The following is a 27,002-nucleotide window of genomic DNA, read 5'->3' on the forward strand; positions in this document are numbered from 1 at the left end:
TCACACAGAATCTTAAGAACTGTTGTAACTTGACAGAGAACTCTCTTTCCCACCATCTTGGTCTTGGCCTCCCCTTTCCCTCCATAGCTGCCAATTTTAAACCACCAATCAAATCTCTTCCTCAGAACAGTTTGAGCACTCTGCCATCAGCCTTGTGATTTTGGTTAAACTGCCTTTGTACAACCTTTCTCTGCTATTTTGTGGGAAGTAGACTGACCATAGGATTTGACATATTTGAAGTAATTGAACATTTGAAATGGGGAGTGAAAGTTATCAAAAATTGGAAAATGGCACATTCCTTCCCCCTCAGCTACAGGGTGAAAAAATAGCAGTTTTTGACATAGAAGCAGAGAGCTGAGAATTAGGACAAGTAAATAACATGTTGTAACAATAAAACATATAGGAGTTTCCCAGATGATATACAACAATTGTATGAGACACCAACATTAGCCTCTGTCTGGTACAGCTACCTACTTATTCTGTCATTTTTAATGCACTTTTGAAATACTTACCCTTGAAAAAGAGTAGGGTAGGTGAATTTCAGGACAGACAGAACATACTGGAAGACAAAACACCAAGTTAGGGGATAGTACATAAACACACACACACACACTTACTTTTCAAGTAATTTTAACAGAAATCAATGGATGCAATGGATCAGACAATGAAACAGAACCCAGCCATAAAAATAAAAAGAAACAAGTCATAGCTAGCCCTGACCTGAATAGGCTACTTGGGACAGAACTCACTTATTAATGAGTGCAATTTGAATTAACTAAGTGACCACTTCAAGTAAGAGAATCTACCAAACTCATTGGCTTATCAGATGTACATTTTTTCCCGTAATTCAAACATAGGAGTTGCAAGTAGACGTTGTAAGCTGAAGAAGATTCAAAGTAAAGCCTTAGAAGCTACCTGTTGCATAGGATTCTCATGACCTTTGCTGGTTCTGCCTTAATCATAAACCAAACCAAAGCAACATATATATTTACACACAGTATACACACACACACTACAAGTAATTTAATTTGGTTGATTAAATTGCATGCTATTCTTACATACTTTAACCCTTGAACTTCATTGTTCATTTGCTTTCTGCCTTGAAAATACCACAGCCTGTTGCTTCTCATCCATCCCTGTGTTCCTATAATCTGATTTTTCTAAAGGATGTTGCAAGACTCCAGTCTTTTCTGTTTTAAAGGTAACAGATGCTAGAAAGATGCTAAAAAGACTTGTAGCACCTTAAAGACTAACAAATACAAGATGGCCTAATTTATTTTATTTATGTAAACTGTTTCTAAGCTGTCCTTCAGTGGATTCCAGAACAGAATACAATAAATATGAGAATTAATTAAAGCTAAAGATGCAATAACACATTTGTCAAACAATTTATAGACTATGGGGCAAAACAAGACTATACAAACTAAAAGCAGATTAAGGCATACCTGAGCAAATAGAAATGTTTTAACTTGGCACAAAAAGGCAGTCAGTGCCAGGTACCTCTCAGATTCAAATATGTGGTATCATCACAGAAGAGGCCTCTCCTTGGTGCATACAAAACACATCTCCATGAAGGAATGTGCTCAAGAAAAGGGTCTCAATTAAAGATCTCATGACACAAGCAGATGGGGGGCAGGCAGGAAGACACGTTCTGTCAGGCATTTATGTTCCAAACAAACTTTGTTGAACTACAGTTCACTTTGTCAGATCTAGTCCACAAAAGTTAATACAGAACAATCCTAGCCATGTCTACTCAGAAGTATGTCCTACTGAATTCAATGGGGCTTACTCCAATGTAAGTAGGGTTTGGATTGCAGCCTTAGTTTTTAAGGAACTGCAAAGACTTTTCTTGATTTTGCAGCAACAGATTAGGTCTGGAAGTGGCTGTAGATCCTGAAAAGGTTACACATTTCACTTGTCACAGAGGAGGGAACAAAATTGTCTGAAGCTTGTATTGAAGTACCTCATTGAGACTTGCTCCCAAGTAAATGTGTCTAGTTTTTTTCTTTCTCCTAACTTCAGTGCCAAAAATGAAGAAACTCCAAGATCCAGAAGCCATAAGCATTAAAAAAGCCTAACTGGGAAGGCTTGTTTTAAGAGTCTGGTCAAACATTATAGGATGGGAAAGCCAACACATTTAAATGGAAGAAATCCGTAATCCTTTCTTAATAGTTAAAACCCAGAGTCCTAAACCTAAATATTTAAGACTTGCAGTGTATACAAACTATCAAAAAACGTTGTGCTTTGAAATGATAATACAGATAAAACTGCCACAATTTTCTTATCGCTCGAGAGCATATTTTATTGTCTGTATGTATATACTTTAAGGCTGAGTGGGATGTGATAACCCCATATGACCTTTTGTGCATGATTTTTAATTGTTTTGAGTTTTGTTAAGAGTTCTTACACAGCCCTAGAAGTATTTCTACTTTATCCTTCACTTAAGGCAACTATATAAAGCCATTAATTTAGTTTATTCATTAAACTCTTGCTTTCCGGGGATAAATGTGAGGACTCTTCCGTCCTCCCCCCCCCCCCATTCCGTGTGAGGTTTAAGAGTGGGATAGGAAGGAAAGTCGATAGCTGCAAGGAGAAAAGTCAGTTCTCGAAAGAAACTGAAAATCCATGAGCAGCTTTTCATTGTCTCGCAGGGAAACACAAGCCCGCCGATGCTGGAGAGAAAAGGCAAACAGTGTGTTCGATTTTCCAAGGTATAAAAACTAGCAGACCAGCCAAAACTTGCGACCCTGTGAAAAATTTTAAGTCGAAATAAAGGGCAGTTTAAACCAGCGGAGCTCTCTCAGCCTCACCTTGTTGGTGAAATAAGAAGACAAGTAGAACAAACAGAAGGCGAGACCAGTTGCAGGTCTCTTTAAATACATCTGTCAAATCATTTCACCAGTCCGGGAACAAGGGAAGAAAGGCACTTTCTCCCGACTGCTGCGACCTGCCAGGAAGAGCGACTGCATGCGGCTGCCATGACAGAGACACGTTGCTCTGGAGTCTGCTCCAATGGGCGCGGAGAAAAGGGCCCCAGAAACCGCCTTCTTAAAGGGGCGGAAGGAAAAGAATGCGGCGGCGCTCTCCACGTTCCTCTCTACGCGGCCTCAATCCCGTTTATGATGCGTTTATACACCGTCTGGCTGGTTAGTCCTTTCTGAGATGGGTGCCGCTTGGACTCCACATTTCTTTTTCCCGAAGTGTTTTTTTTTTTGCCGGCTGTCCTCAGATTTCCAGAGCAAAAGGTTATCGTTGGAGGCGGCAGTGGAGAAAATGCAAGAACTCCAAACAGAACAAAACAAATAGATTTTAGGATTAAAGACGAAAATCGGAGGAAGCACATGTATTATGGACTTATGTTTGCTCGCCCCGGCCATGGAAACTCCTTTCAAAGGATCAGAAACTTTATAAACAAGGAAGCTGCTCCTCCACCCAGTATCCATGTAAATATGAATCGTCTTGCGTGCTTATGCAACAATAAAGCTTTTAGCCTTTTAGTGCTTTGTTGTTTTTGCTTCAGCAGACTAACACAAGGGAGTGAGAGCATAGAAACGCGCAGTTTAAGTGCCTTGGTTTCTCTTGAAAATTTTTTATCTTTTGGTACATTTTATGGTGCACTTGGATAATGTGAAACTAACACAGCGCCACTGATGTAAACGAATAATTGTACCATATATTTATTTAAATAACCCCGAATAAACTGACGTTAACAACAATTTAGCAGTCAACAAATTGACTATTTCTTTTAAAAAAATACAATGAAAACTGCAAAGTGCTCCACATATCTTCCAGATGGGGTGCTGCCTTACAAATGGTTAATTAGGTTCCAATTCTGTGTGCTTGCGTGATTGATTCGCAAATGTCCATATACAGTACATTCAGTTGAAGGGTGCTTTTGCTAGTGATTCACACCTGTTTTCTCAGAAGATCAGACTTATTTGTAATAAGGAAAAGACAACTAAATGCACTGGAAAGTGTAGGACGGGATAAGTGTTCAATAAACAGGTCGGAAAAACACTGCTGTTTCCTGTCCACAGCTGTGAGCTGTCCTATTTCTGTGCTGTGTGTTCTGGTCCCTCATCTCAACTTCTCCCCCACTTTTTACTGCCTTTTCTCACTCTTGAACTTGGGCACAAATATTTCTGTACCTTTCCATGCACACTTTTAAAAAAAATCTATAGGAAGTGGACAAGGGCAAGTCTTAGTTATGATGCTTCCCAATGGTGAACCCCAGAGCTGCAGACTGTGATTGAAAAAGAAACGCGAGTCGTGGGGGTGCCGAATCCCAAATGACAGGCATTTCTCATCTGAAAGAGAAGATGGATTTAAAGGTCATCGCTGAGGAGCCATTCGTGTTCCCATTTATTCAAAAGCGTAGGTTCCAGCGCTAATTTAGTTCTTTGGACAGTGGTTTATTTTCACGGCATTGTGAGAAAACAGTGCCATAAACGAATGAAAGGGACGGAGTGATTTTATCCGTACGACAAAAGAGGAAGCGAAGCGGCCAACGGCAACACAAAAGCCTCTCAGGGCAGGGGAGATTCCAAAGGAAGTGACGTCACCGGGACGTGCACTCGGCGAACCAATAGGCAGCCAGCGCCGAAGGGCGAAGGGGCGGGAGGAGTTGAGGCGAGCGGAGAAGAAGCCGGAAGAAGTTTTATTTCTGCCAGGCGCCCTCTTGCCCTGTTGTTGCTCTTCCTTCTCTCGGCGTCCATCTCCGTTCCTTTGCACGCCTAACATGGAGCCCGGAGCAATCGCTGCTGTCGTCCCCGCTCCTGAGGCGAGCGCGAGTCCAGCTTGGCCCCAAAGCAAGGTGAGGCGGGGAAGGCCGGCGGCGGCCGTGTCCGAGGAATTTCTTCAGGCCTGGTCTAGATCCAGCCGCCCCCAGAACGAGAGCCAGCGGGGGAGGCTTGAGGTGGCGGGGTGGGCGCCGTCGTCGCTTCAGGCGTTGAAGGGCGGCGGCGGCGGCGGCGGGGAGGATCCCCCCATTGATAAGCGGGTAGAGCGGGAGGCCTCGTCGCGTAATTCCCTGAGGAAACAAAATGAAATCTCTCCCCCCCCCCACCCGCGCCTCTCTCTCTCTCACACACACTCTTGGTTTTCTCTCAGGGAATGTTGTGACTGTTAAGAAAAACGACGCTGTCTCCCCTCGCGGAACCTGAAGTGGTACAGCCCACTCCCTTCGTGTAATTCTGCCCGCCTCGTTCTTCTGCGGGTGTAAACGAGGCGTCAGGCCTCCAGAGAAGGAGGCCTTGGCTTTGCCTCCTCTCCCGCCACACTGGTTGGGACGGGTAGGGAGGGGGGGCGCGGGTTTTATTGGCCGAAGTGACCCCGCCGCTGGCTCCTTTCATTTTCACCGCCTGCCCCACAAAAAGGTAAAGGGACCCCTGGAGTCGTGGCCGACTCGGGGGTTGCAGCGCTCATCTCGCTTTATTGGCTGAGGGAGCCGGCATACAGCTTCTAGCTCATGTGGCCAGCATAACTAAGCCGCTTCTGGCGAACTAGAGCAGTGCATGGAAACGCCGTTTACCTTCCCGCTGGAGCGGTACCTATTGATCTACTTGCACTTGACATGCTTTCGAACTGCTAGGTTGGCAGGAGCTGGGACCGAGCAACGGGAGCTCACCCCATCGCGGGAATTCAAACTACTGACCCTCTGATCAGCAAGTCCTAGGCTCTGTGGTTTAACCCACAGCGCCACCCGCATCCCTTGCCTGCCCCACGGGGTTCCTCTAATTCAAAAGGCCAACCTTGTGCTGGCAGAGACGATTAAAGGGTCCAAGGGGTTCTGTGAGGATAGAGTTGGGGGCTGGTGAGGGAACAGCCATAGAGTTGGGGGCTGGTGAGGGAACAGCTATGTGGCAGAAAGGTGTTAGGTGGGACATAGCTGAGCGAGCAAAGTAAATATTAATACTCTTTGCCAGCATAGAGGCAAATAGGTATAGGGTTCTCATTGTTTCAATGACCTGGTTGTAAACCCTCCAAAAACAAGGTTAGAATGTAATGTTCAGGAGTAATAACTTAATTTAAGCAATTTTGAGTCTACGCTCAGATAAGCTTGCCTGTTTGTCAGTCTTCTGATAAGAGGCTACAGATGGATATGGTGCTGGGCTCAGAGCCAAGTAACTCATTTGTAGTGCTCTGAAACCTGGTATTCATTGAGAGGGACCATTAACTGGTCCATCATTCATAAATTAGATTTATGGGTGTGCTGCTGTAACGTTTAAAGTAACAGCTGTTTTACAAATTCTTAATAATTCCTAACTCTCAATGACCTCACTAATGTAAGCTGGAGCAGATAGGCTGCAATCTAGTTCAGAACAGCAAGATCAGCCTTAGTGTTATGTAACATGAATTTCTGAGAGAAGAGTTCTTTGTAAGCCAGACCTTTGGTCCTTTATCAATAAAGTTGGCATGGTAAAAAGCATTTGTTCTCTGTCATGTGGATCTTTGATCAGTGTGGACACATATTCGTCAGCTAATCAAACCCTTCTGATTTTTATCAGTAGGTATTTTGTAGGATGATTCATAGATGGCACTCAGTGTTTGAAACTCCCATTGTTCTAAGCACATTTTGTGACAGGGAATTTCATTAGCATGAACAGTTTCTGAGCTCTAGGCGCAGTACTGCGCCTGAGATTTCAGATTAAAACTGCAGAATGGAAGGAAAGGAGGACCTTTTTCTGCCTCCCCACTTCCAGTTACTCGCTGAAGACTGGAGAAGAGACCCTCTTAAGGATATTAAGGTGTGGGCAGGGGAAGGACTAGACCATGTGAAAAATGAACATGATATTTTAGCTGCAGTTCATTCATTTTCAGCTTTGTATTCTTGTTATAAAAGTGTGTCTAGACATCCCATTGTTGTGCCCATAACCTAGGTTTAAGGTGTCATTTAGTTCCTAGTTTTCATATCTTGGTTTCTAACACTGTTGGCAACGATCAGTGAAAAAACAGGGGGAGACTGTCTTATCCTGGACATGTTCAGTTATTTAAGTGGAGAAAGTGACAATTTCAGATCTGAAACAGAAATAGAGTGAATTATAGAGGCAAATATTTAAACAGCTCTCTTATTTTAAATGCTGATATATTTTTATGTATACTTTTTAAAGGCATTGTTCAGTCTTTAAATAAAAAGTAGTAAGACTCACTTCTGTGATTTCACAAGACTGGATTCATTTTACACAGTGTATTTCCGTGTATCTATACAAAGAAATGTGACACCAGGATTTTATGCAAAGAAAAATTATCTGTCTTATCCATAGCCAAAAAGATATCTATTTTTGTTGCAGTGTCCATGGGGAACTCCTAAAAACACCACAATATCATGTTCCTTTGCTGATGTCATGAGTGAACAGCTAGCTAAAGAGCTACAGTTAGAAGAAGAAAATTCTTCTTTTCCTGAAGTGGTATCGTAAGTTGAATATCCTTACTTTATGAATGCTTATTACAGACTTAGTTAATTGTTAGTGGGATCCTGTATTTTTTTTTTTACAGATGCAATTCTTCACACCTGTACTTGGAAGTATATATTACATAAGTAGAACTTCTGAGTACATATGCATAGAGTCAGATGGTGAGTGTGATTTTTGGGAAACTATTGTAGCAATAGCTAAAGTCAGTATTGGGGCTTGACAATGTCTTTTCGTTGGGGTAAAAAAGTTAGTTACGACCCTTCCTACCTGCTGCTGCTATAGCTTTCTCTTCAGGTTTGAGAGAGGAAAAAAGTTGGTGCCTAGTGAAATGACTCATCTTACACAAGGTGCCTGAAAGAGTCTGAATTGCTTCCTTGTTTTAAGTGAGCTGTATTCAAAAGGAAGGGAGTAGAATTTCCACACTCCATGTTGTATACTGTGTGGAAATTATTTAGTGTCCTGCCAGGCTCCTTTAAAATGAAGAAATTCCATAGCCACCTCCTTCCTTTTTAATTACACAAAGCAATCAACTTCCTCCTCTGCAACGTATATTATATGGCAGCTAAAAATGTACTAAATTCTTAGTTGGAGTACCAAGGGCCAAATTGTCCCGCTAAGTGTTCTCTTTTGGTCTCATATGCAGGGCGGTTGAAGGATCATTTATTAGTGGGGAGAATATTGATACTTCCAGTGACTTGATGCTGGCACAAATGCTGCAAATGGAATTTGATAGAGAGTTTGATGCACAGCTTCGACGTGAAGAAAAGAAGTTCAACGGAGATAGCAAAGGTTACTATCATGAGTCATGATTTCTTTGTTAGGGTGAATCTTTCTGTTTCTCAGTGGCCCTTCTAACAACTGTTAACTCATATACATTTTTGTTTCTATTTCTCAAGTGTCCATATCTTTTGAGAACTACCGCAAGGTACATCCTTTTGAAGACAGTGACAGCTCTGAAGATGAGGTCGATTGGCAGGATACTCGTCATGATCCTTATAGAGCAGGTACCATTTGGATTAAAAACTTATGAAATGTACCATATCTATAAGCAAAGTTTTTCATATTGTAGGATCCTGAAAAAGTGTTTTGTGAGGCCATTGGCAACTGCTTAATGAAGATCATGCTGTGAATTACATAATATGCTGTTATCTTTTAAATATTATAATGTTTAATAGAGCACATGGGAGTGCTTTCAATAGAAAAAGGCAAATCCCTGCTAAACTGTAGCTTGAATTCTAAAAATTTAGAATAGGGTATAGGGAGGAGAAGAAAAGGAAGGAATGTGAGTAAAGCAATTATGTGTACTTCTCTTGTGCAAAGATTGTCTGGGAGACAGATTCAGGAATGGGAAGCTGCAGCCTTCCAATAACTTTGTCAGTAGTTCATGCATTTTCTAGTTATGTTGATTAAATATGAAGTATTAGCAACACATTTCAAAAAAATCTTTACTAAATGAGCCCCCTTTTTGGGATATGAAAGTGTCAGATTTTCTCAAGCTTCCCTAAGAACTAAAACCTTTTTGTTCACTATAGCTGCAAAGAAATAACAGCCAAAAGAAATGGAAAGGATCAGGGTAGTTTGTGTAGGGAACCATATGATATAACTCTATATATTTATATCTATATATAGATAGATATAGATAGTGATCGCATCAGTGTAGTTTATGCCCTAGAATGCTTTGTAGGATGTGGCTAAAAAGGTTGCATACATTTACTAGTCTTGGAAGTGTATTTTGAGTGCAATATTTTTATTATTCATAGATAAGCCCACTACTACTCCCAAGAAAGGCTTTATAGGAAAAGGAAAAGATATTACTACCAAGCATGATGAGGTTGTGTGTGGAAGAAAGAATACTGCTCGAATGGAAAATGTAAGTTCTGTCCTAAGTTTATGATTGATGTTCCAAGGTTGGTCCGTGACTACTTGCAAAACACTTGTTGACTCTTGATATATACTGCTTCACTTCCCATGATAACCCAGTACTTGATACAAATGTCATGATAGTATCTATGTCAGTATTTAAACTTGTTCTATGCACCTGTTTAAAAACAATTATATGGCTCTATTTGCACATAACACTAAGCCCTGGTTTGTGGTAACCATAGTTTGCCCATCTGTGAGGTAACTCATAGCATGTTGAACAAACAAGTCATGGCTTGTTTTCTCCCAAGCTAAATTTGTTTTCTAGCTGCTCTTACCTCATGCCTCTGTAGCTTGGTGAGTATCCAGCACTGGGTGGCCAACAAACCATGGTTCAGCAAGCCACACTTCGTCTAAACAAGCCATAATTTAGCACGGCATGTAAACCAGGCCATGATCTCTTAGCTTCTGAAGCGTGTGTCAGAGATCCAGATCCAGAAGGGAGCATGGTATCCTATTACCTTGGAATGCCCCCTAATGTCTCTGGTTAAATACTTTCGTAGAAGGATTTCATAGGATCATAGAATTGTAGAGTTGGAATAGACCATGAGTGTCATCTAGCCGAACCCTGTAGTAGAAGTTCATAGTATAGTTGCCCCATATTTTTATTCTTTCTTATAACTATATTGATCTGTTGTAGTTTGTATTTGTCATGGCCTCTGACAAGAACAATAAAATTTATTATCTGCATTACTGTCATCTGCAGTGTGCTTTAGTGGATAAAGTGCTAAGCTTGAACTTGACAGATCTGGGTTCAAATTTCTGCTCTGTCTTAAAGCTCCCAAACTGGCCTGGAGCGAGTCTCTCTCCCATAGGTCTTCTCTTTAGATTATGATAATATGGGGAAAAGTTATTTTTGCTGTTCTGAGCTATAGTAAGTAATGGACGCGCTGCAGGTGTAGGTCTCCCCTATCAGCAACTTTTTCAGACACAGAGAAAATTCCATGTCATTCACTGAATTTCACCTGTCTTCACAGTTTGCACCTGAATTTCAAGTTGGTGATGGAATTGGTATGGACCTAAAATTGTCCAATCATGTCTTCAATGCCTTAAAGCAGCATGCATACTCCGAGGAACGTAGAAGCGCCAGGCTCCATGAGAAGAAGGAACATTCTACTGCTGTACGTTTTGGTGACTCAGACAAAATGAAAATTGCATAGTTTAGCAGGGCTGTATTATTTAGAATAAACTTGATATCTGAATACTGGAAAAGTTAAGGCTTTTCTGGAGTCATAGCAGAACATTATTTGAGAGTTGCACCTGCTGAGTAGGTTGTTTTATGCTATGGGAGTGTTAAGTCTGAAGTAACTGATACAGAAAAATATATAGAGGATAGTTTTAAAATTTAAAGCACCTGATCAAGCTAAAGTTCATAACACTTGTAGATTAATCAAAGGAATGTTTTGTCATCCGCACTAAACATACAGCATAATAAAAGTTTATCTTCCCCGCTCTTCTTGTACAGGAGAAAGCAGTAGATCCTAAAACACGCTTACTTTTGTATAAGATGGTCAATTCTGGAATGCTGGAGACCATCACTGGATGCATAAGTACAGGAAAAGAGTCGGTGGTGTTTCATGCATATGGAGGAAGGTATTTTTAAAAATATGGTTATGATACTTGTATTGTGTAAAACTGAGAGCAACTGCAGAGCAACATAGTATTTGGAATACTTGTATACTGTTCGTTACCTTAGATTTTATAAAATTGTTGCGGTGGAAGTATGCAGCATAACACTTGTCCCCCTTCCTTAAAATAAATAATATTATAGGCTATACTGAAACCTTAAGTTAAATCTACTATTTAAATCTAGTAATGTAAAATATACATCATTATAAAATGAATATTTAACTAGTTCAATGGTCAAATGTTTCAAAGCTGACATATTGAGATATAATGCAATGAAATAATTTTCCAAATATGTTCTCGTCTTTTGCCTTATCTATACTTTCTCATCTGTTTTACTGGTTGAAGCTTCTTTAAAATTGGTTTGTAGGCATGTAACTAAAACTTCTTTTTTTCTCCTCTTAAAGTTTGGGTGAGGATGCTAGCCCCATACCTTCAGAATGTGCCATAAAGGTGTTTAAAACAACTCTGAATGAATTTAAGAATCGTGATAAATACATCAAAGATGATTATAGGTTCAGAGATCGTTTCAGCAAACTGAATCCACGAAAGATAATCCGAATGTGGGCTGAGAAAGAAATGCACAACTTAAAAAGGTACGGAAATGTAGTTGCTTAAAAAGGTATGGAACTTAAAAAGGTATGGAAATGAATAAGCTGTAGCATCTTGTTGAAAACCAAGTAAAATCTCCCTTCAACATTGACTACGTGTCTTGAACCATGTTCCTTTATGTATAAAATATTTTACATTTTTTACAATTATTATTTGCTATACTGTACAGGTAACTGTTTTGCTTTAAATCTTAATTTATTTAAAACTATATATTGCCTGTCCAGTTGGTGTATACAATAAAATACAAAGCTATACAAAATGGTTCAAAATATAAAAATCCAACATAAATCATAATTGAGTACAACCCATTAGTTAATACATTTAAAGCTGTTATTAAAATGTTATATGGCAGTAATGAGGAATCTGCAGCCCACAAGTCTAATTCAGGCTGGTATAAATGTGCCTGGGGGACGCAGGTGGCGCTGTGGGTTAAAGCCTCAGTGCCTAGGACTTGCCGATCGAAAGGTCGGCGGTTCGAATCCCTGCGGCGGGGTGCGCTCCCACTGCTCGGTCCCAGCGCCTGCCAACCTAGCAGTTCGAAAGCACCTCCGGGTGCAAGTAGATAAATAGGGACCGCTTACCAGCGGGAAGGTAAACGGCGTTTCCGTGTGCGGCTCTGGCTCGCCAGAGCAGCGATGTCACGCTGGCCACGTGACCCGGAAGTGTCTCCGGACACCGCTGGCCCCTGGCCTCTTAAGTGAGATGGGCGCACAACCCCAGAGTCTGTCAAGACTAGCCCGTACGGGCAGGGGTACCTTTACCTTTTTATAAATGTGCCTAATTTGGCCCCCAATCCACCTTGTATGTTGTATATGATGTTAGGTGTGGGGCAGGGAAAGACATGGGTGCAGAGGATTGATAAGAGCCTAACAATGCGGAATCAAACAGGGTTTGCTTGATTGGCAGTGACTTAAAGCTCCAATTGAATCAGCTAAAATGTCTTTTAACTGATGGGCTTGAATTCAAGCTGTACTGCAAAGGAGAAATGGGTGACCTGATGTCAGGTGATTGACAGGTGGGCAGCCCCATCCACGTGTCAAAGTGACCCACCAAAGGTGGGTGAACTTAAGAATCTTGCCTGCTCAGCTGAGAAGATTTACGACCCTGTTGTATGCTTTTATAAAGAGCCAGTAACTGTAATTGAGTCAAAACAGGTATGACAGTGTAGGCATGTTGGTGAGTTTTGACTAGCTGTAAATACTTATGCTCTAATGCTTTTTTCGTCTTCACAGAATGCAGGCAGCTGGCATTCCTTGTCCAGAAGTGGTTACCCTTAAAAAGCATGTCTTAGTTATGTCCTTCATTGGCCAGGATCAAGTTCCAGCTCCTAAACTAAAAGAAGTAAAACTCAGTAGCGAAGATATGAAGAAGGCTTACTATCAAGTTCTTCATGTAAGATAAATACAATTGTCTTGTCTTGAAACTATTGGCAAGAGTTCCTTTCAATAACAGATAATTGATGAATATTTATTTATTTACTTATTGAATTTATATATGTGCATGTAGGGTCCCTCCGCTGTCTGGTAAGGTTGTTAAGATCATCAAATGAAGCCCATTAGTTTTTCCATGGCCTGATTATTGGCTTGTAATATGGAGTCTGGCATTTTCATTAGGGGCACCAGTGTTGTGGAACATGGGAGGCCCCATCTTTATCGGCATTCCACCTGCTCTTAAAGATGCACCTGTTTCAACAAGCATTTCCCTGATCTTGAAATACTTTATTTGATGGTTGTTTTAACTGTTATGCTCTTTTAATAGGCATAATAATAATAATAATAATAATAATAATAATAATAATTTTTTATTTATACCCCGCCCTCCCCAGCCAAGGCCGGGCTCAGAGCGGCTTACAAGCAATAATAAAAACAAGATGAATGATTACAAACTTAAAAACAAAAATAAAATACAACATTAAAATAATGGAACATTAAAATATTAAAATGTAGCCTCATTGCAGGAGGAGAAGGAAAAAAAACACATTATTATGGATATGTTAATGTGGTTTTAATATGTACTTTAATTATATTGTCTTTTTAGTCAGAACTGTATTGGAGTCAAAGATTACTACAAGTAGCTTGAACAAAAATTTGAATATAGGACCACTGAAAGTGTTGGTTCTGTGAAACCATCAATTATCTTTACAACAGTATTTCCTAGAGCCCCACAATACTTGGATTATATTTAATACTCCCGAGATTGACAGTCTTTCTTAGTGTAGTAAGTGTACTATAAAAAGTCATGGCTAAGTACTTTTAGTAGAAGCAAGAGTGATTAGGGCATTTTAAAAACATGCCCTATGCAATTGCACTTCTGCACTGTTCAGATAAGCTAACTAGAGTGAGCATGCCAAATATTATCTGTAATTTAACTTGGTAATATTTTGTTTCTGAAAAATAAGCAAAGGTTCTTTCATATGGTTGCTTTCTGTATCCAGCATGTATGTACTCATGCATACACTGTCAATTTTTAATCAGTCTTTAGTGGTAATACTGAATAATAATTTAGTGGCATGGAGAGCATTCCCATTAATAACTTGCTGCTTGTTTCTAGATGATGCAACAGTTGTATAAAGAGTGCCGTTTAGTTCATGCTGACCTAAGTGAATACAACATGCTGTGGCAAGGGGGAAAGGTAAGCAGATTCTGCATGGAGAAAAATAACTAGAGATGGTCCCATATGCAAATATCTGAAATACTCATCTTATTTATATTATAGGTCTGGTTAATTGATGTCAGTCAGTCTGTGGAGCCCACTCACCCACATGGACTCCAGTTCTTGTTTAGAGATTGCAGGAATGTTTCACAGGTAAAGCGTCTGACAATCTTGTTATTTTGTATTTGTATCTGTAGAAGTGCATATATCTTAAAATGTATATGGAAGTTTTCTCAAAATATTTATCACTTCATTCTGAAAATGTAGGTTTAATTTTAATGGGGAAAGAGAGAGAATTATATTCAGGGACATTCAAGGAAGAGTTGAGAACATCTTAAATTGTAATTGATTTTTTGTCTCTTAGTTGCTTGTAATACAAAAACAAAAACAAAACCAGCTGTCTTTTTAATAGGTTATCAAAATACTTTATTCAAGGCCCTGACCTTGATCTGGAGACTCCACTCCCCTTTGAAAATAAGACAACACAGGCTTATAAAACATGCTTGTATTTGTGTGGGAGAAATGCAGGCTAGAAAGCTTAGGAAAATCTTATTGCAAGTCCAAATGTCCACAAATAATAGCTACCTCAAACAACTGCTAGACTAAAGAAAGAGAGAAAGAAGGGGGGGGGGAATGCTTTTATGAATTCAATGGTTAAACTTATCTTTGCTTTTAATGAAAGTTCTTCCAGAAGAATGGTGTATCTGAAACACTCGGTGAAAGAGAGCTCTTCAATGCTGTCTCAGGTTTAAACTTAGCAGCTGACAATGAAGTGGACTTCTTAGCTGAGGTAAGTTCACCTCACCTTGGAGAGTGTGGGGGAGGGGGGTATAAATATGATCTTATTCACTAGGCTGCACTCAGAGCAGCTTTTAGAATGTGCAGAGAGATCTGCATTATGAAGGCAGAGTTGAGCCCAATTTTTTTGCATTGTTATTCATACATTTGGACATGCCGCTTGTCTTTGTGTGACCCAGCCTTTCTGTCTAAATATGAAGCATTCCCCCTAGGAATATATGTGTGAGTACTATTCATGAAACTTATTCATGTACCATTTTAGTGAAACCCTTGGTTTCTGCAAGAGACAAAGCGTTAACCTGCCCAATAAAGTGAGCAAATGTAGGGTTTTCAGAAAACCAGTTTTTATCATAGTCCTGAAAATCCTGAGTCTTGGGGCACAAATAATTAACCAGACCTAACTTGATCTGACAATATAATGCTTTCTGCTGTGTGTGTTTTCTTAGGAAAATTGTTCTTGTATTAGCTATACTCATTTTGCTATTTATTTTAGACATTATATGTACTGCTTAATTACAGTCAAATCTAAGTGCTGTGGAGAAGGCTCAATACAATGAAACTAAAATGAATTAAAACAATAAAATCAGAACTCAGATAAAAAGCCTACTGGATTTCTCTCCCCCCCCCTTTTTTTTTTTTTTAGTATTGTGAGTTAGAGTAGTGAACTGCAAATATTTGGGTTTGGCATTCAATGTCAACTTTAAGAGAATTTTTCAAATTGAAAACAGGCGTTAAAACTCTAAAATTAATGAATTATTTGTAACTTAGACAATAAACATTTATTTTAAACAATTGTATTGTGATTTTCACTGCAGTTAGCAATTCTAGAGTGGTAACAATGAAACTGTAGAATATACATAAATTATACACCAAACAGCATATCAGCAAAGCAATGTAATTGCAACCACCAAAACCATAGACTGACATTACATTTCAGCGAAAACCTAAGCTAATTGTCAGGTGTACACAAACTGCTTTTCAAAGCAGTTTCAGTAGTGGATTGCCATATGGCATAGACTGCTGCTGTTTGGGGAAACGCGAGACCAAAGGTCCTCTGAGGCTCAAAGGAATTAGTTGTCTGCAGTTGCTTGGTTTCTGTGGACTTCGTTTTCACTAACATGGGTCTGTGATTTTGACTTTAATTTGGCTCTTAGTTAAACATGCAGGTAATATTTCCATTGAATATGCTTGTATAGGAACCACTGGGAATGGTTCAACAGAAGCAGTATTTTCACTAAACTATGTATGAAAATCCCAACTAACTCCTTGTTCTTAGAACATAATTGTGTGTGGGCTGAGCTGATGGTGCTGTTATCTGCATTTCCCATTATGCCTTGTTCATTTTCCCCAGCACAAAAGATGTTTTGTTACCAGGTGAGACTATCTTGCATATGGTGTGTCAATCTATTTTGCTTCTGCAAGGGAAAAAATGTCGAGGATGGTAATGCTGGTGAAACAGGAAGAAAATAAAATCGGCAAAGCTCAATAACAGGCTTTTTGTATGAACTCACAATTGTTTAAACATGAGCTGATCAGTAATCTGACAACAATAAAAGGTGAAGACAAAGGCAGTACAAGTTCAGCAAATTGGTATCATGCCAAGCAGAATTGCAGTACATTTAAATATAGTCTGTTTCTGACTACTATGTGTCTTTCTGTTTTATAGATTGAAGCTTTGGAGAAGATGAGTGAAGATCATGTTCAAAATCATGGGAAAAAGGTGTCTCTGTATCCGAGTGATTATGGGAGTCCACCAACATCTTGCAATGAATAGCACTTTGAGTTGAACTGAAACATCTTTTTTGCATCTTACATTAAGTGCAGTGATTAAATGTCAGCTGCCAAAAGCAACAGAAGTTATGGTCAACTCAGAATGCCATAAATGAAAATTCAGGGAACGTGCATTGGTGCTTTGGTGTATTTTTCAGACAAGCCCACGTTAGGTCACTGGGACTGTCAACTACATGGCTCTCTGACAATGGAAAGTAATTTTCCTTTTTAATCTGACATGAATTTTTCAGGTCAGTGCAGCTGAGTTAAGAATATGGTGTGATGAAATATTTAATTTATTTAATGTCACAGTTTCAGACAAAACTAAAGTACAACATAAAAATGGGAAAGAGTGATTGATACTCTTTCCTTCCCCTTACACTTTTACATACTGGTATACCTGATGGAGGAAAAAGATTAAAACTTTTTGTGCGTATGGTTTATGCACAGACTTTAATTTTAATAGTGTATGGTTAAAGGGAGGCTCACATTATGTTTCATAACTATATTCAACATTGATTTCATATCAAAAGTTTACTATTTTTACAAAAACTTTAATATTCGATATACAAAATTTATATTAATCACTAAGAACAGCCTAAAACATTTTATATGATTTTTACACAATAATGAAAAAACTCTTTTCCTGTAATTTGATTCTTAAATATGCAGGCCATTATGTTAAATGCTGAAAGAAGAAACTTGCTACTGGATTATAGCAAAAATATTTGGTCTTTGTTTCTTGAACAATACTTGAACAGAAGGCACCTTAGTATGATTCTCACATGGAGGTAGCTTTGGGGAAAAATATAAACAAGTCTAAATTACACAAAATTAGTAAGGATGCACAGCAGAAGAAGTTTCTGTACAGTTGTATCCTAAATGCATAAACTTGAGATGATAGTAAATTTACATCTTTGCACAAGAGATTCTTTAGGTGTGATTCAGAAAACATCTTTTGTCTCCGCGTGTGTATGTAACGTAGCCTCTCATGTAATACAATTTGATGCAGTTGATATGACCACATAAACAAAAAACCCAATAGAACACAAATCCTTGGTGATGCATATGTGTAAGAAATCTAGAGTCCTGTAACAATGAACATGTCTACAAGATCTTATATGGAAGTTGAGGAGAGACTTGCCTCTCTATTCATGTATTGTTGATTTCATTCTTGGAGTGTACCTAAGTGTAACTAAATTGTATCATTTCACTAAGGTCAGTATTAAAAAACAGTTCATTCACTGACAGATTTATTGGATTAATGGACTTAGTAGGGTGGTAAAATTTTAGAATGGTCATCTTTTGTTTTCAGATTTCTTCTTTTAGATCCCTTCATTATGTTGTAGTGAGAGACTGTTGCTGTGTGAAGCTCTCATAGTGGCCTATGGAAAAGCTCGTTCCATGCAAAAATAAGAGGGATAATAAACAAATCTAATCTTGTCCCTGTGTTCGTGTAGGGTTTTTTTTTTTTGTCCAGCTTTTGTCTTTGTCCAGCTTTAAAAATTACATTCTATTTCAAAATCCATCATTCTCACAAAAGTGAATGAGTGTAACATGCTGAGAGGCTGGTCTATAGAAAAGATATTTAAAGTATGCATTGTATTTAACTGTCCATATAAAATCTGATCAATTATCAAATAAGACATTGGCAAGTACAATCAAATGCAGCCATCCAATGAATGTAGCAGAAGTGTAATGTGTGCTTTTTAAAACTATTATGATGTTCCTGATAGGCTTTTACTAAATTGGGTATTAAGAACTATTGAAAATTCTTTGGTTTGTTTTTTTTTAAATACCCTTTGACCAACCTTTCAGATGACCTGCATTTTTTTTTATTATTGTGTACCGCCCTATACCCGCAGGTCTCAGGGCGGTTCACAACATAAAATCACAATATAAAAATGCAAAATACATAATAGAAATAAAAACAAGGACAGCCAATAATCCCCCCTCCCCAACACATTTTAGAAGAGCATTTTTTGGAAATGGTATGGTGGTCTTGTTAACGATTCAGCTACTGCAGCCACCTTCACAAATTTTGGTATTGTAAGTAAAACCAAAACCCTTTCCAACAGCAAAAGGCCTCCCTTTGCCTCCCCGAGAACTGCTTTTACAATTCTACACTTTCAAACAATGCCCACATCAGTCTTAGATGGAAGATACAGGAAAGTTCCAATGCATTTAAGATTCTGTATTTGTGGGGCAGGTGAAGTTAGAAGATCTTCCCCATTACATACATACTCCATTGTCAGCTCAGCTCTATCAAAACCCCAGAAAGATTTTTGGAACAGATGTTTGCACCGCTGCAGGGACAGAACCCTGAAGTGAAAATATGTTGGCTATTATATGACTGCGACCCACTTGTCACATATAAAGCAGCTTTATTCGCAAAAGCCACTAAAAATATTTATGCTAGTCACATAAAAGACAACACTAGATTGTGCAGGGGATTCATTAATTTGATTTATTGTAAATGGTTGCTTATTTCTGGGTCTTTCTTAACAGGTTTTATTGGATTTGCTGGTTTTGTAATTGGATTTGTAATGGCTTTTAGTCAAATACAGCGATTGATTGATTGATTGATTGATTGATTGATTGATTGATTTATGTTGGGCAGTGTGTGTAGGACGTAAGAGGCTTGACAGTACTGGTCCAAAGAGGTCAAAGACAAATCCACTGTTGCCTTTTTCTAAACACATCTCGAAGGCCTTCCCCAGAGTAATCCTAATCCTGAGGTCATGAGAAACTTTTTTCTTATTTTAATATTACAAAGTAGCATTGCATTGACATTTAGCTGCTCTGGGAACTTAGTACAAGTATGCTTCTGCGTATCCAGTTATAATGGATACCGTTGTTTATACAACCCAATACTGATGGCAGGATTCTTCTGGAGGTGATCCTTCCCTGGCTTACAAAAGCATTGAAAGTAAAATGCTTTAATATTTGTCATGTTGAGAGCCAAGTCTCCCCACAGTGGGAAACATGTCTATTCTGTGGCATTTTGTTGGCAGAAGAGATGTGCAAGATGGTGTGCATCTCCTATTCTCTGTCCAGAAGCTGACCTGATGGGCAGCTGCATCGTCCTTTAACTAAGGCAATGGCCCACCTTGCTCCTTGGCATCTGAGAGTAGCAGGCAACTTAGTGCAGAGCTTGCAGGTCCTATTACCTCATTGCCTAATGATAGCAAGATTCGGACACTTGGTCACACAATATGCAATTATGAAATCTGTGGGGTCAAGAAATTATGATAGCTATTAGTTAAATTGACTTTTGAAGTTTAGACAAATGTCTAGGATTTATGTAATCCTGTACATTAGAAGCACTGCCCACTAGATTCAATGGAACTTGGTGCCAAGTAAGCATGTACAGAATTGCAGCAAATGTTTGTTTGCTAAATTGGGGCTGTAGCTCAGTACATTTGCAACACAGAAGGTCCTGGGTTCAATCCCTGGCATCTCCAGGTAGCCCTGGGAATGCCCACAACCCTGGAATGCTGCCAGCTGCCAGTATCAACAGACCCAGGACCCACTTTTAACTCAAACATGCCTTTGGGGACCATTCCTTGACATTTTAGCATGCACTGACATTAGGGTTGCCACCTTTGGCTGGGCAAAATATGGGGCAAGTTTGGGGGGGGGTGTAAAAATTTACCGGACGCAGAAATGACTTTAAAGCAATCCATTGCAATGGGTTGTTTCCAGTGCTGGTCATACTGGTAGAGGAGACCAAATGAAATTTACAGATCTAAGTTCGCAATGCACATTAATTTCAATGACTCACATCCTCCCCATCTGCTGATTTTCTGCTTGTCAGAAGAATGGTAAATGTAGAAACCAGATAAAAAGAAAGAGGTGAATATAGCAACAAATTCTGTTTCTCTTCCTCATAGAGCTTTGCCTCCAGCATCCTTTTCCATGTGGCTGCCAATGCCAGGCACATTCACACACATGCATCATAGATAAGTTCATCTAACCACTAGGGTTATCATGTGTGCTTTCTTTTTGGACCTGTCCTTTATACAATATTTTGCATCAGTTTAAATAAATAAATAAAAGCAACAACCATTTTAAGGCTTCCATCCTCTCTATTTGAAAGTAAATCCAACTGAACTTAATTGGGACTTATTTTCAAAGCTGAAAGTGAATTTAGGACTGGGACAGTTTCTTGCAAGGGAATTTTGAGTCCTCATCTGCTGTACATATTTAAAGCACTTTAAATGGGGGGGGGGGGGTTCTTTCGTACCCAAAGAATAGATTTGCAATATCCACCCTACCCTCTCTATAAAAGAACAGGGTCAGGGAAGCACGTAAAAGCAACGAGGACCCAGGCAGCAGCAGCCGCCGCAGCCGCATCCTAGTATCCCCCGCTTCCCTGGATTTAGTGTAACAGGGAATGGGTAGGGAAAGGAGAGAGAAAAAGACAGAGACAGAGACAGAGAACGCGGACGCGCAGGAGGGAGGCAACGGCGGAGACGCGAGGGAGGAGCTCAGCGTTCGTCTCAGCGGAGGAGGAGGACGAATAGCAGCATTTCCCCTTGGAATAAGGGACCGTCGCTTATTATAAGGGACAGGTGGCGACCTTAAGGCATATGACGCTGCTGGTGCTCCTGCTATGACGACCCCTCAGCTGGACACCAGCGGAGGCCCAGATCGCCCAACCTCTGGGTGGCAAGACGTCTGAAGGCCGGTTGCAGAGCGTCACCTCAGAGGCCGCCTGGCCACCGGGAGAAGCGACAATGCCGGCCCGATCTGATCAGATGCTCTGCTGGGTGGTCTTCGCTTTTATTTTTGTCGTGTATTTTTTGTTTCTATACTGTGAATTTATTTTACTGCCGTTCTGAGACCTGCTGGTATAGGGCGGCGTACAAATTTAATAAAGAACAGCAATAATTTTCTTTTTTTTTCCCCCACCCCACCCCATCCCCTCCTCCCTTTCTGCTGGTGAGAAGAGCGGAGCGACATTTCCAGTCAAGCGGCCTTTGCCGCGTCGTCCTGCGGCGCCTTTAAGGGCCGCCGGCAGCTCCCTCGTCATGCGCAAGAGCCGCCTAACCGGGAAGCGCTTGTGCGGCCGCCCAGAGGAGGAGGAGGAAGAGCCGCATCCACCACGAACCGGCTTGTTGTGTGGGAAGCGGGTTTGAGGGGCCACAGTGAGAGGAAGCGGCGCGGGAAGGCCCGAAGCGGGAGAGGCGGTTGCTTGGCGCCGAGGGGCTCTTCTCCCGCTGCCATGGCGACGGCCGCCAGCGAGGACTACTACTTGGCGCTGTGCGCGCGGCCCGTGCACTTCGAGAAGGCGAGCCCCGTCAACTGCGTCTTCTTCGACGAGGCCAATAAGCAGGTGAGGGGCTAGGGTGGGGCTCAGGGCCGAGGGAAGGGGCGGAACCCGCCGGGCAGCCCGTTCCCTCCCCCCCCCCCCGCGCGCGCCTGCCCCCGTGGAACCGGCCGGTCACGCGCTCGCTGGCGGCGCCACCCCTGGGAATAGCAGGCGCCTCATAATAATAATAAATACAGCAAAGGCAGGAGCTTTCCAACTTTCCTAGACCGACCCGCCCTTCAAAAACAAAACCCCCAGCTGCAGTCTGTAGCTCCAGAGCTTCTCTTGCCACTCTCTCCCCCCCCCCCCGCAGTGTGGGCCCATCTTCGTGCCTTGTTTTCCCCTGGGGCGACTCAATGTAATGGGCGGGGGGGGGGGCTCTTCTGTATCTCTCAACAGTTGCTCCGCAGGTGGGATTTTTAATGCAGGGATGAGAGGGAAAACCGCACTAAGCGAAATTTGAGGAAAAACCTGTTTAAATGCGCAGGGAGCCTGTGGTCTTTTTTAAAAAAAAATACCACATGAATCTCTCTTTGCCTACCTTGGAAAGAGTGGTGCTTTGTGGACCATCTTAGAAGGGTGTGTGTACCATCCACTTGCAAATCCGGAATCAGCTGTTGAAAGCCACTGCTAGAATCCAGATCTACTGGAATGGGTGGCTTCTGTAAATACTGATGATGATATATATTTATAGCCTGGTCATCATCACATAGTTTAATCCTGGAGTGGGGAACAACTAAATAAAAAGAATAGCAAATATATACACAGAAAAAAAAAGTTATGAGTTCATAAAAATCTATTCAGTAACACACAAATTAACAACTCAGTCATGAAAACAGCCCTGATAATTATTATGATTCAGAGGCTTCTCAGTGAAAGAGATTTGGTGCTGTAGGCAGGCCTTGTGTGAGAATTTTGTCCCACAGCTGTTTTAGCTGCAGCAAGGTTCTCCAACTTGGTTGTAGGATGGCTGCTTTTCTTTCCTGCAATTTGTTTGAAGTAATATAACCAGTAAGAAGGGTGGATGTTGGGCAGCACTGCCTATTATCTTGTGAAATGTTTGTATCTGTAAAATAACCAGGTGGAACAAGGAACTTCTTTTAATAGCTGCAAAGAAGGGGAAGTTCAGGTGCAGCTCATTGTGTCTTAGGTTGCGGGGAAACTGCCCTTACTGATGCTTTCGGTTCTACAGAAATGTTAAATGTTCAGTTCCCTCTCTGTTCTGAGCATTGGCTTTTTTGGGTGTTCTTCTGGCTCTCTGGAATTAGTACTTGCTTTGCCTGGTAGGGATGTCCACATTGTTGCATCATATAGACAGTTTGCTTCAGTTTACTAATAGAACACAAATCATGCTATGGGCAGAAAGGTGAAGGCCAAATTGGGTGTCCATTTCACAATCTCTGCACCTACCATGAGTTTACCTTCAGCACTTCAATTTGCTAGCAGAGATATTTTTTTTCTTGAATCAGTTTTTTAAAGGTGCCATAAATAACTAATGACAGAACATTCTATCCCTTTTCTTAATGCAAGAGCCAAAACTGATATAATTTGCAATATTTTTCTTGAAAAATACAACTTCTAGTGACAATCACATGTCTGAAACACTAATTTAATTAGTGGGTGCTTTCATGTGATCTCTTTGTTACAGATTCTCCATATGATTGCTTAAGTTTCTTGAACGGGCTTCATGTGAGCTTGGTCTTAAAGACAACTGGGAATCTGAAATTTGACATCAAAGCCTGTGTTTGCCACACTGTAGCTTTGACATCTCTCTGGTCTGTTTAAACATCCTTCTGCTGGTAATTGGACTAAACAAACAAAAAAACATTTTCTCCCACGTGCGAACTGTTGCAATGCACATTTGAGTGTGTGTGTGTGCCTGCAGTTGTTGAACTAGAAGAACATTTGACACGAATTTTCACAATCTCAGAAGCACCCTTTTTAGCTGTTCATGGTTATGGAAGTTGTGACTTTTTTGTGTGTGCACAGTCTGGTTATCAGTGAACTTTTCCAATAAGCATATTGTTTGTTTAAACCATCTCTATCCTGCCTTTCTAAATGTGCCCAGGCATAAAATACATCCCAGAGCAAATAAGTACAAACAAAATAACGGTAGAAAACAGTTTCTACTTTCACTCTTGCCAGCCTATTTCCTTGTCCTCACTAGCTAAAGCACTTGGGTAATTCCCTTAATGTGGCAAAGGAAGCTGCAAAACTTCAGCAGCTACTGAAAGCGCACTGCCCCTCATTCCAGCCAGCGTTACCTGAACAGGAACTTGGAGCAGAGCCTTCTCTTAGCAGGCAGATAAGCGTATTTGAGGAGATGTGATCTCTGAGATGTATGTGACTTCTGACTGCCAGTGAGCTCCTTGTTTCGGGTTCATAAGCTCATTGGCAGCTTGTACAAATTTATATGCCTCCACTTGCCCAAGGCCACCAACAGTTGAGCTGCAGCTTCTGCGCAATCTTTGGGAGTGATATCATGTAAGAATGGATTATGCAACTGACATATTCTAACCTAGTATTTGTCAGTAGGGAGAAGTCATTGGAAACAAGCCTCAAATTGCCCTAGCTGGGGAGGACCCATGAGCAGCATGCAAGTGGCCAAGAAGGAACTGCAACTGTTGACATTTAGAGAAAATAATGAGAACTCGTCCTTTATATTTTAAATAAAAGGGTTAAACCAGTTTTTTAAATGAGCAATGCATTAAATTAAACTACATTCATAATTAGAAAGGGATACAGTGGTACCTCGAGTTACAGACGCTTCAGGTCACAGACTCCGCTAACCCAGAAATAGTACCTTGGGTTAAGAACTTTGCTTCAGGATGAGAACAGAAATCGTGTGGTGGCGGTGGGAGGCCCCATTAGCTAAAATAGTGCTTCAGGTTAAGAACAGTTTCGGGTTAAGAACGGACCTCCAGAATGCATTAAGTTCTTAACCCGAGGTACCACTGATGTTAATCTTACTGTATACAGTTTATCTTAGAAAATCTGATGTTTATCTTACTTTGAAAGTTTCAAGAGCAGTGGTTCTTAACCTTGTTAGCGTCATGGTTCCCTTTGAGAATCTGATGAAAGCTATTGACCCCCTCCTCAGAAAAATGCACATAAACATAAACAAACTTTTGCATCAAACTTGCTCTTTTTTTTTCTTTTTTTTTTGCTCCTGGTTTATTGACTCTGTGAAGCCCATCCATGAACCACAGGTTAAGAACCATGAATGAATGAATGAATAGATTGATTTCAGTCACTGACCACAGTGAGTTAAGAACCCTGTACTAAAATGAACCTAAATCCGGATATTAACTTTTTAATTACTTAGGTTTTTGCTGTTCGATCTGGTGGAGCTACTGGAGTCGTAGTTAAAGGCTTGGAAGACCGCAATCCCATCTCATTCAGGTAAGTGTGCTCTAAAACAGAGTATGCTGCTTAATCTCTTGATAGCCTGGAGTTGGGCTTTAGTTGCAGTGTCTAAGATTCTAAGGTAAAGGGACCCCTGACCATTAGGTCCAATTTTGACCGACTCCGGGGTTGCAGCGCTCATCTCGCTTTACTGGCCGAGGGAGCCGGCGTACAGCTTCCAGGTCATGTGGCCAGCATGACTAAGCTGCTTCTGGCGAACCAGAGCAGTGCACGGAAATGCCGTTTACCTTCCCACCGGAGTGGTACTTATTTATCTACTTGCACTTTGACATGCTTTCAAACTGCTAGGTTGGCAGGAGCAGGGACCGAGCAATGGGAGCTCACCCCGTCGCGGGGATTCAAACCGCCGACCTTCTGATCGGCAAGTCCTAGGCTCTGTGGTTTAGAGCACAGCGCCACCCGTGTCCCTGTCTAAGATTCTACCTTGATACAAAACACAATTTTTTTGTTGTAAGAGAAAACTGAATGCTTCTTTGAAAATGCTGATTTGTGTGACTAGTTAAGGCCACTTGTGTTTCATTTAATACACAAGACCTACAACTTTTTAAGAAATGTATACAGCCTACTCTGGCTGACTGCTTTTAGATTGTGACATATTTGGAATCATCATAGCATAAAGCTGTGGGTTCGTTATCTTTGTCATTCTGGCTGGCTTACTTCTCAGGAGTTCCTTTGAATTATAGGACCAGATAAGCAGTCTTAAGCTTCTACAGTTGAGGTGAAACATAATCTGGCCATTTATTTAAGGGATTTACACCCTGCCTTTCAGTATATGTCTCAAAGTGGTTTACAGTGAAAAATAAAACATAAAAATACAGCATTTAAAACATAGATTAAAACATCAGAAATATAAATATTAGCACCACATTCATAGTGTGAAGAGCTCCTGAAATTAAACAGACTAAATCTGGTTTCTGAAATTTAGGGATGGTGTTTTGCCTTCCAGAAAGCAGTCTCAGTGATCGGCTTGCAGTATACAGGGGGCAGGAGGTCCTTGCCTTTTGGTCTTAAGACTGAACAAATTCAAATTATTTTTGTTTGTTAATAAACTTTGTTCAAAACTTAAACAAAGAAGCATCCTCCAAAAGTCCCTCTGAATAAAGAATGTTATTTGTTTCAATATAGCAGATGTCTTGGTTTTTTCCTCCCTCATACCCCAGGGTGAACAGGGGCAGGACTTGGTTTTAACTCCTTTCCTGATGGTTTCCTTAAGAGCGTCCCTTTACTTTCTCTTGTCATTCGTTCCTTTAAGAAAAATAAATCACTGTGGGAGACACGATAGAAGGGTCAGCTAGTGTTTGTGGGGTTATTGTTTTTGTTTGTTACTATGGTATATATTTTTCTGTTTTCATATTGTCAACTGCCCTGTGATCCTCAGATGAAGGGCAATATATAAATTTAATTAATAAAAATAATACATTTTATCCACAATACTGAGCAAATCCAGCACTCATTAACAACATAGCTGTCAA

At 40.5% G+C, this 27,002-nt stretch overlaps 3 protein-coding genes across 4 annotated transcripts in view; 2 read left to right on the forward strand and 1 right to left on the reverse strand.

The window, feature by feature from the left end:
• TMEM241 (transmembrane protein 241) overlaps nucleotides 1-3,019 on the reverse strand; it is a 39,709-nt gene extending 36,690 nt beyond the window's left edge. Inside the window, exons 1-2 of one of the 2 annotated variants that reach the window (XM_079982774.1) lie at nucleotides 2,811-3,019; nucleotides 513-559 (exon numbers count right to left, since the gene is read on the reverse strand). In XM_079982774.1, coding sequence (XP_079838900.1) covers nucleotides 513-559; nucleotides 2,811-2,882 — 119 coding nt within the window. In that variant the 5' untranslated portion in view covers nucleotides 2,883-3,019. The remainder of the gene's footprint in view (nucleotides 1-512; nucleotides 560-2,810) is intronic. The other variant, XM_079982773.1, reaches the window with a different exon arrangement.
• A 1,594-nt stretch (nucleotides 3,020-4,613) lies between these two features.
• RIOK3 (RIO kinase 3) lies at nucleotides 4,614-18,233 on the forward strand. Its single transcript, XM_079982727.1, has 13 exons — nucleotides 4,614-4,813; nucleotides 7,290-7,411; nucleotides 8,056-8,201; nucleotides 8,309-8,416; nucleotides 9,173-9,282; nucleotides 10,310-10,453; nucleotides 10,798-10,925; nucleotides 11,366-11,554; nucleotides 12,803-12,962; nucleotides 14,121-14,201; nucleotides 14,286-14,375; nucleotides 14,905-15,012; nucleotides 16,687-18,233. Exons 1-13 carry the CDS (start codon nucleotides 4,739-4,741, stop codon nucleotides 16,792-16,794), a joined length of 1,569 nt encoding a protein of 522 aa, XP_079838853.1. The 5' UTR covers nucleotides 4,614-4,738; the 3' UTR covers nucleotides 16,795-18,233.
• A 3,664-nt stretch (nucleotides 18,234-21,897) lies between these two features.
• RMC1 (regulator of MON1-CCZ1) overlaps nucleotides 21,898-27,002 on the forward strand; it is a 30,718-nt gene continuing 25,613 nt past the window's right edge. The window contains exons 1-2 of the mRNA XM_079982702.1: nucleotides 21,898-22,128; nucleotides 25,430-25,506. Coding sequence (XP_079838828.1) covers nucleotides 22,018-22,128; nucleotides 25,430-25,506 — 188 coding nt within the window. The 5' untranslated portion in view covers nucleotides 21,898-22,017. The remainder of the gene's footprint in view (nucleotides 22,129-25,429; nucleotides 25,507-27,002) is intronic.

This window comes from Podarcis cretensis (assembly GCF_951804945.1).
Source record: "Podarcis cretensis genome assembly, chromosome: 7".
Taxonomy (NCBI): domain Eukaryota; kingdom Metazoa; phylum Chordata; class Lepidosauria; order Squamata; family Lacertidae; genus Podarcis; species Podarcis cretensis.

Bases quoted from the DNA above. Each gene is read 5' to 3' on its own strand.
- RIOK3 (XM_079982727.1), top strand. From the start codon at position 4,739: ATGGAGCCCGGAGCAATCGCTGCTGTCGTCCCCGCTCCTGAGGCGAGC. The intron at 8,417-9,172 runs GTACCATTTGGA...TATTATTCATAG, and splicing joins TCATGATCCTTATAGAGCAG to ATAAGCCCACTACTACTCCC. The intron at 9,283-10,309 runs GTAAGTTCTGTC...CTGTCTTCACAG, and splicing joins ATACTGCTCGAATGGAAAAT to TTTGCACCTGAATTTCAAGT.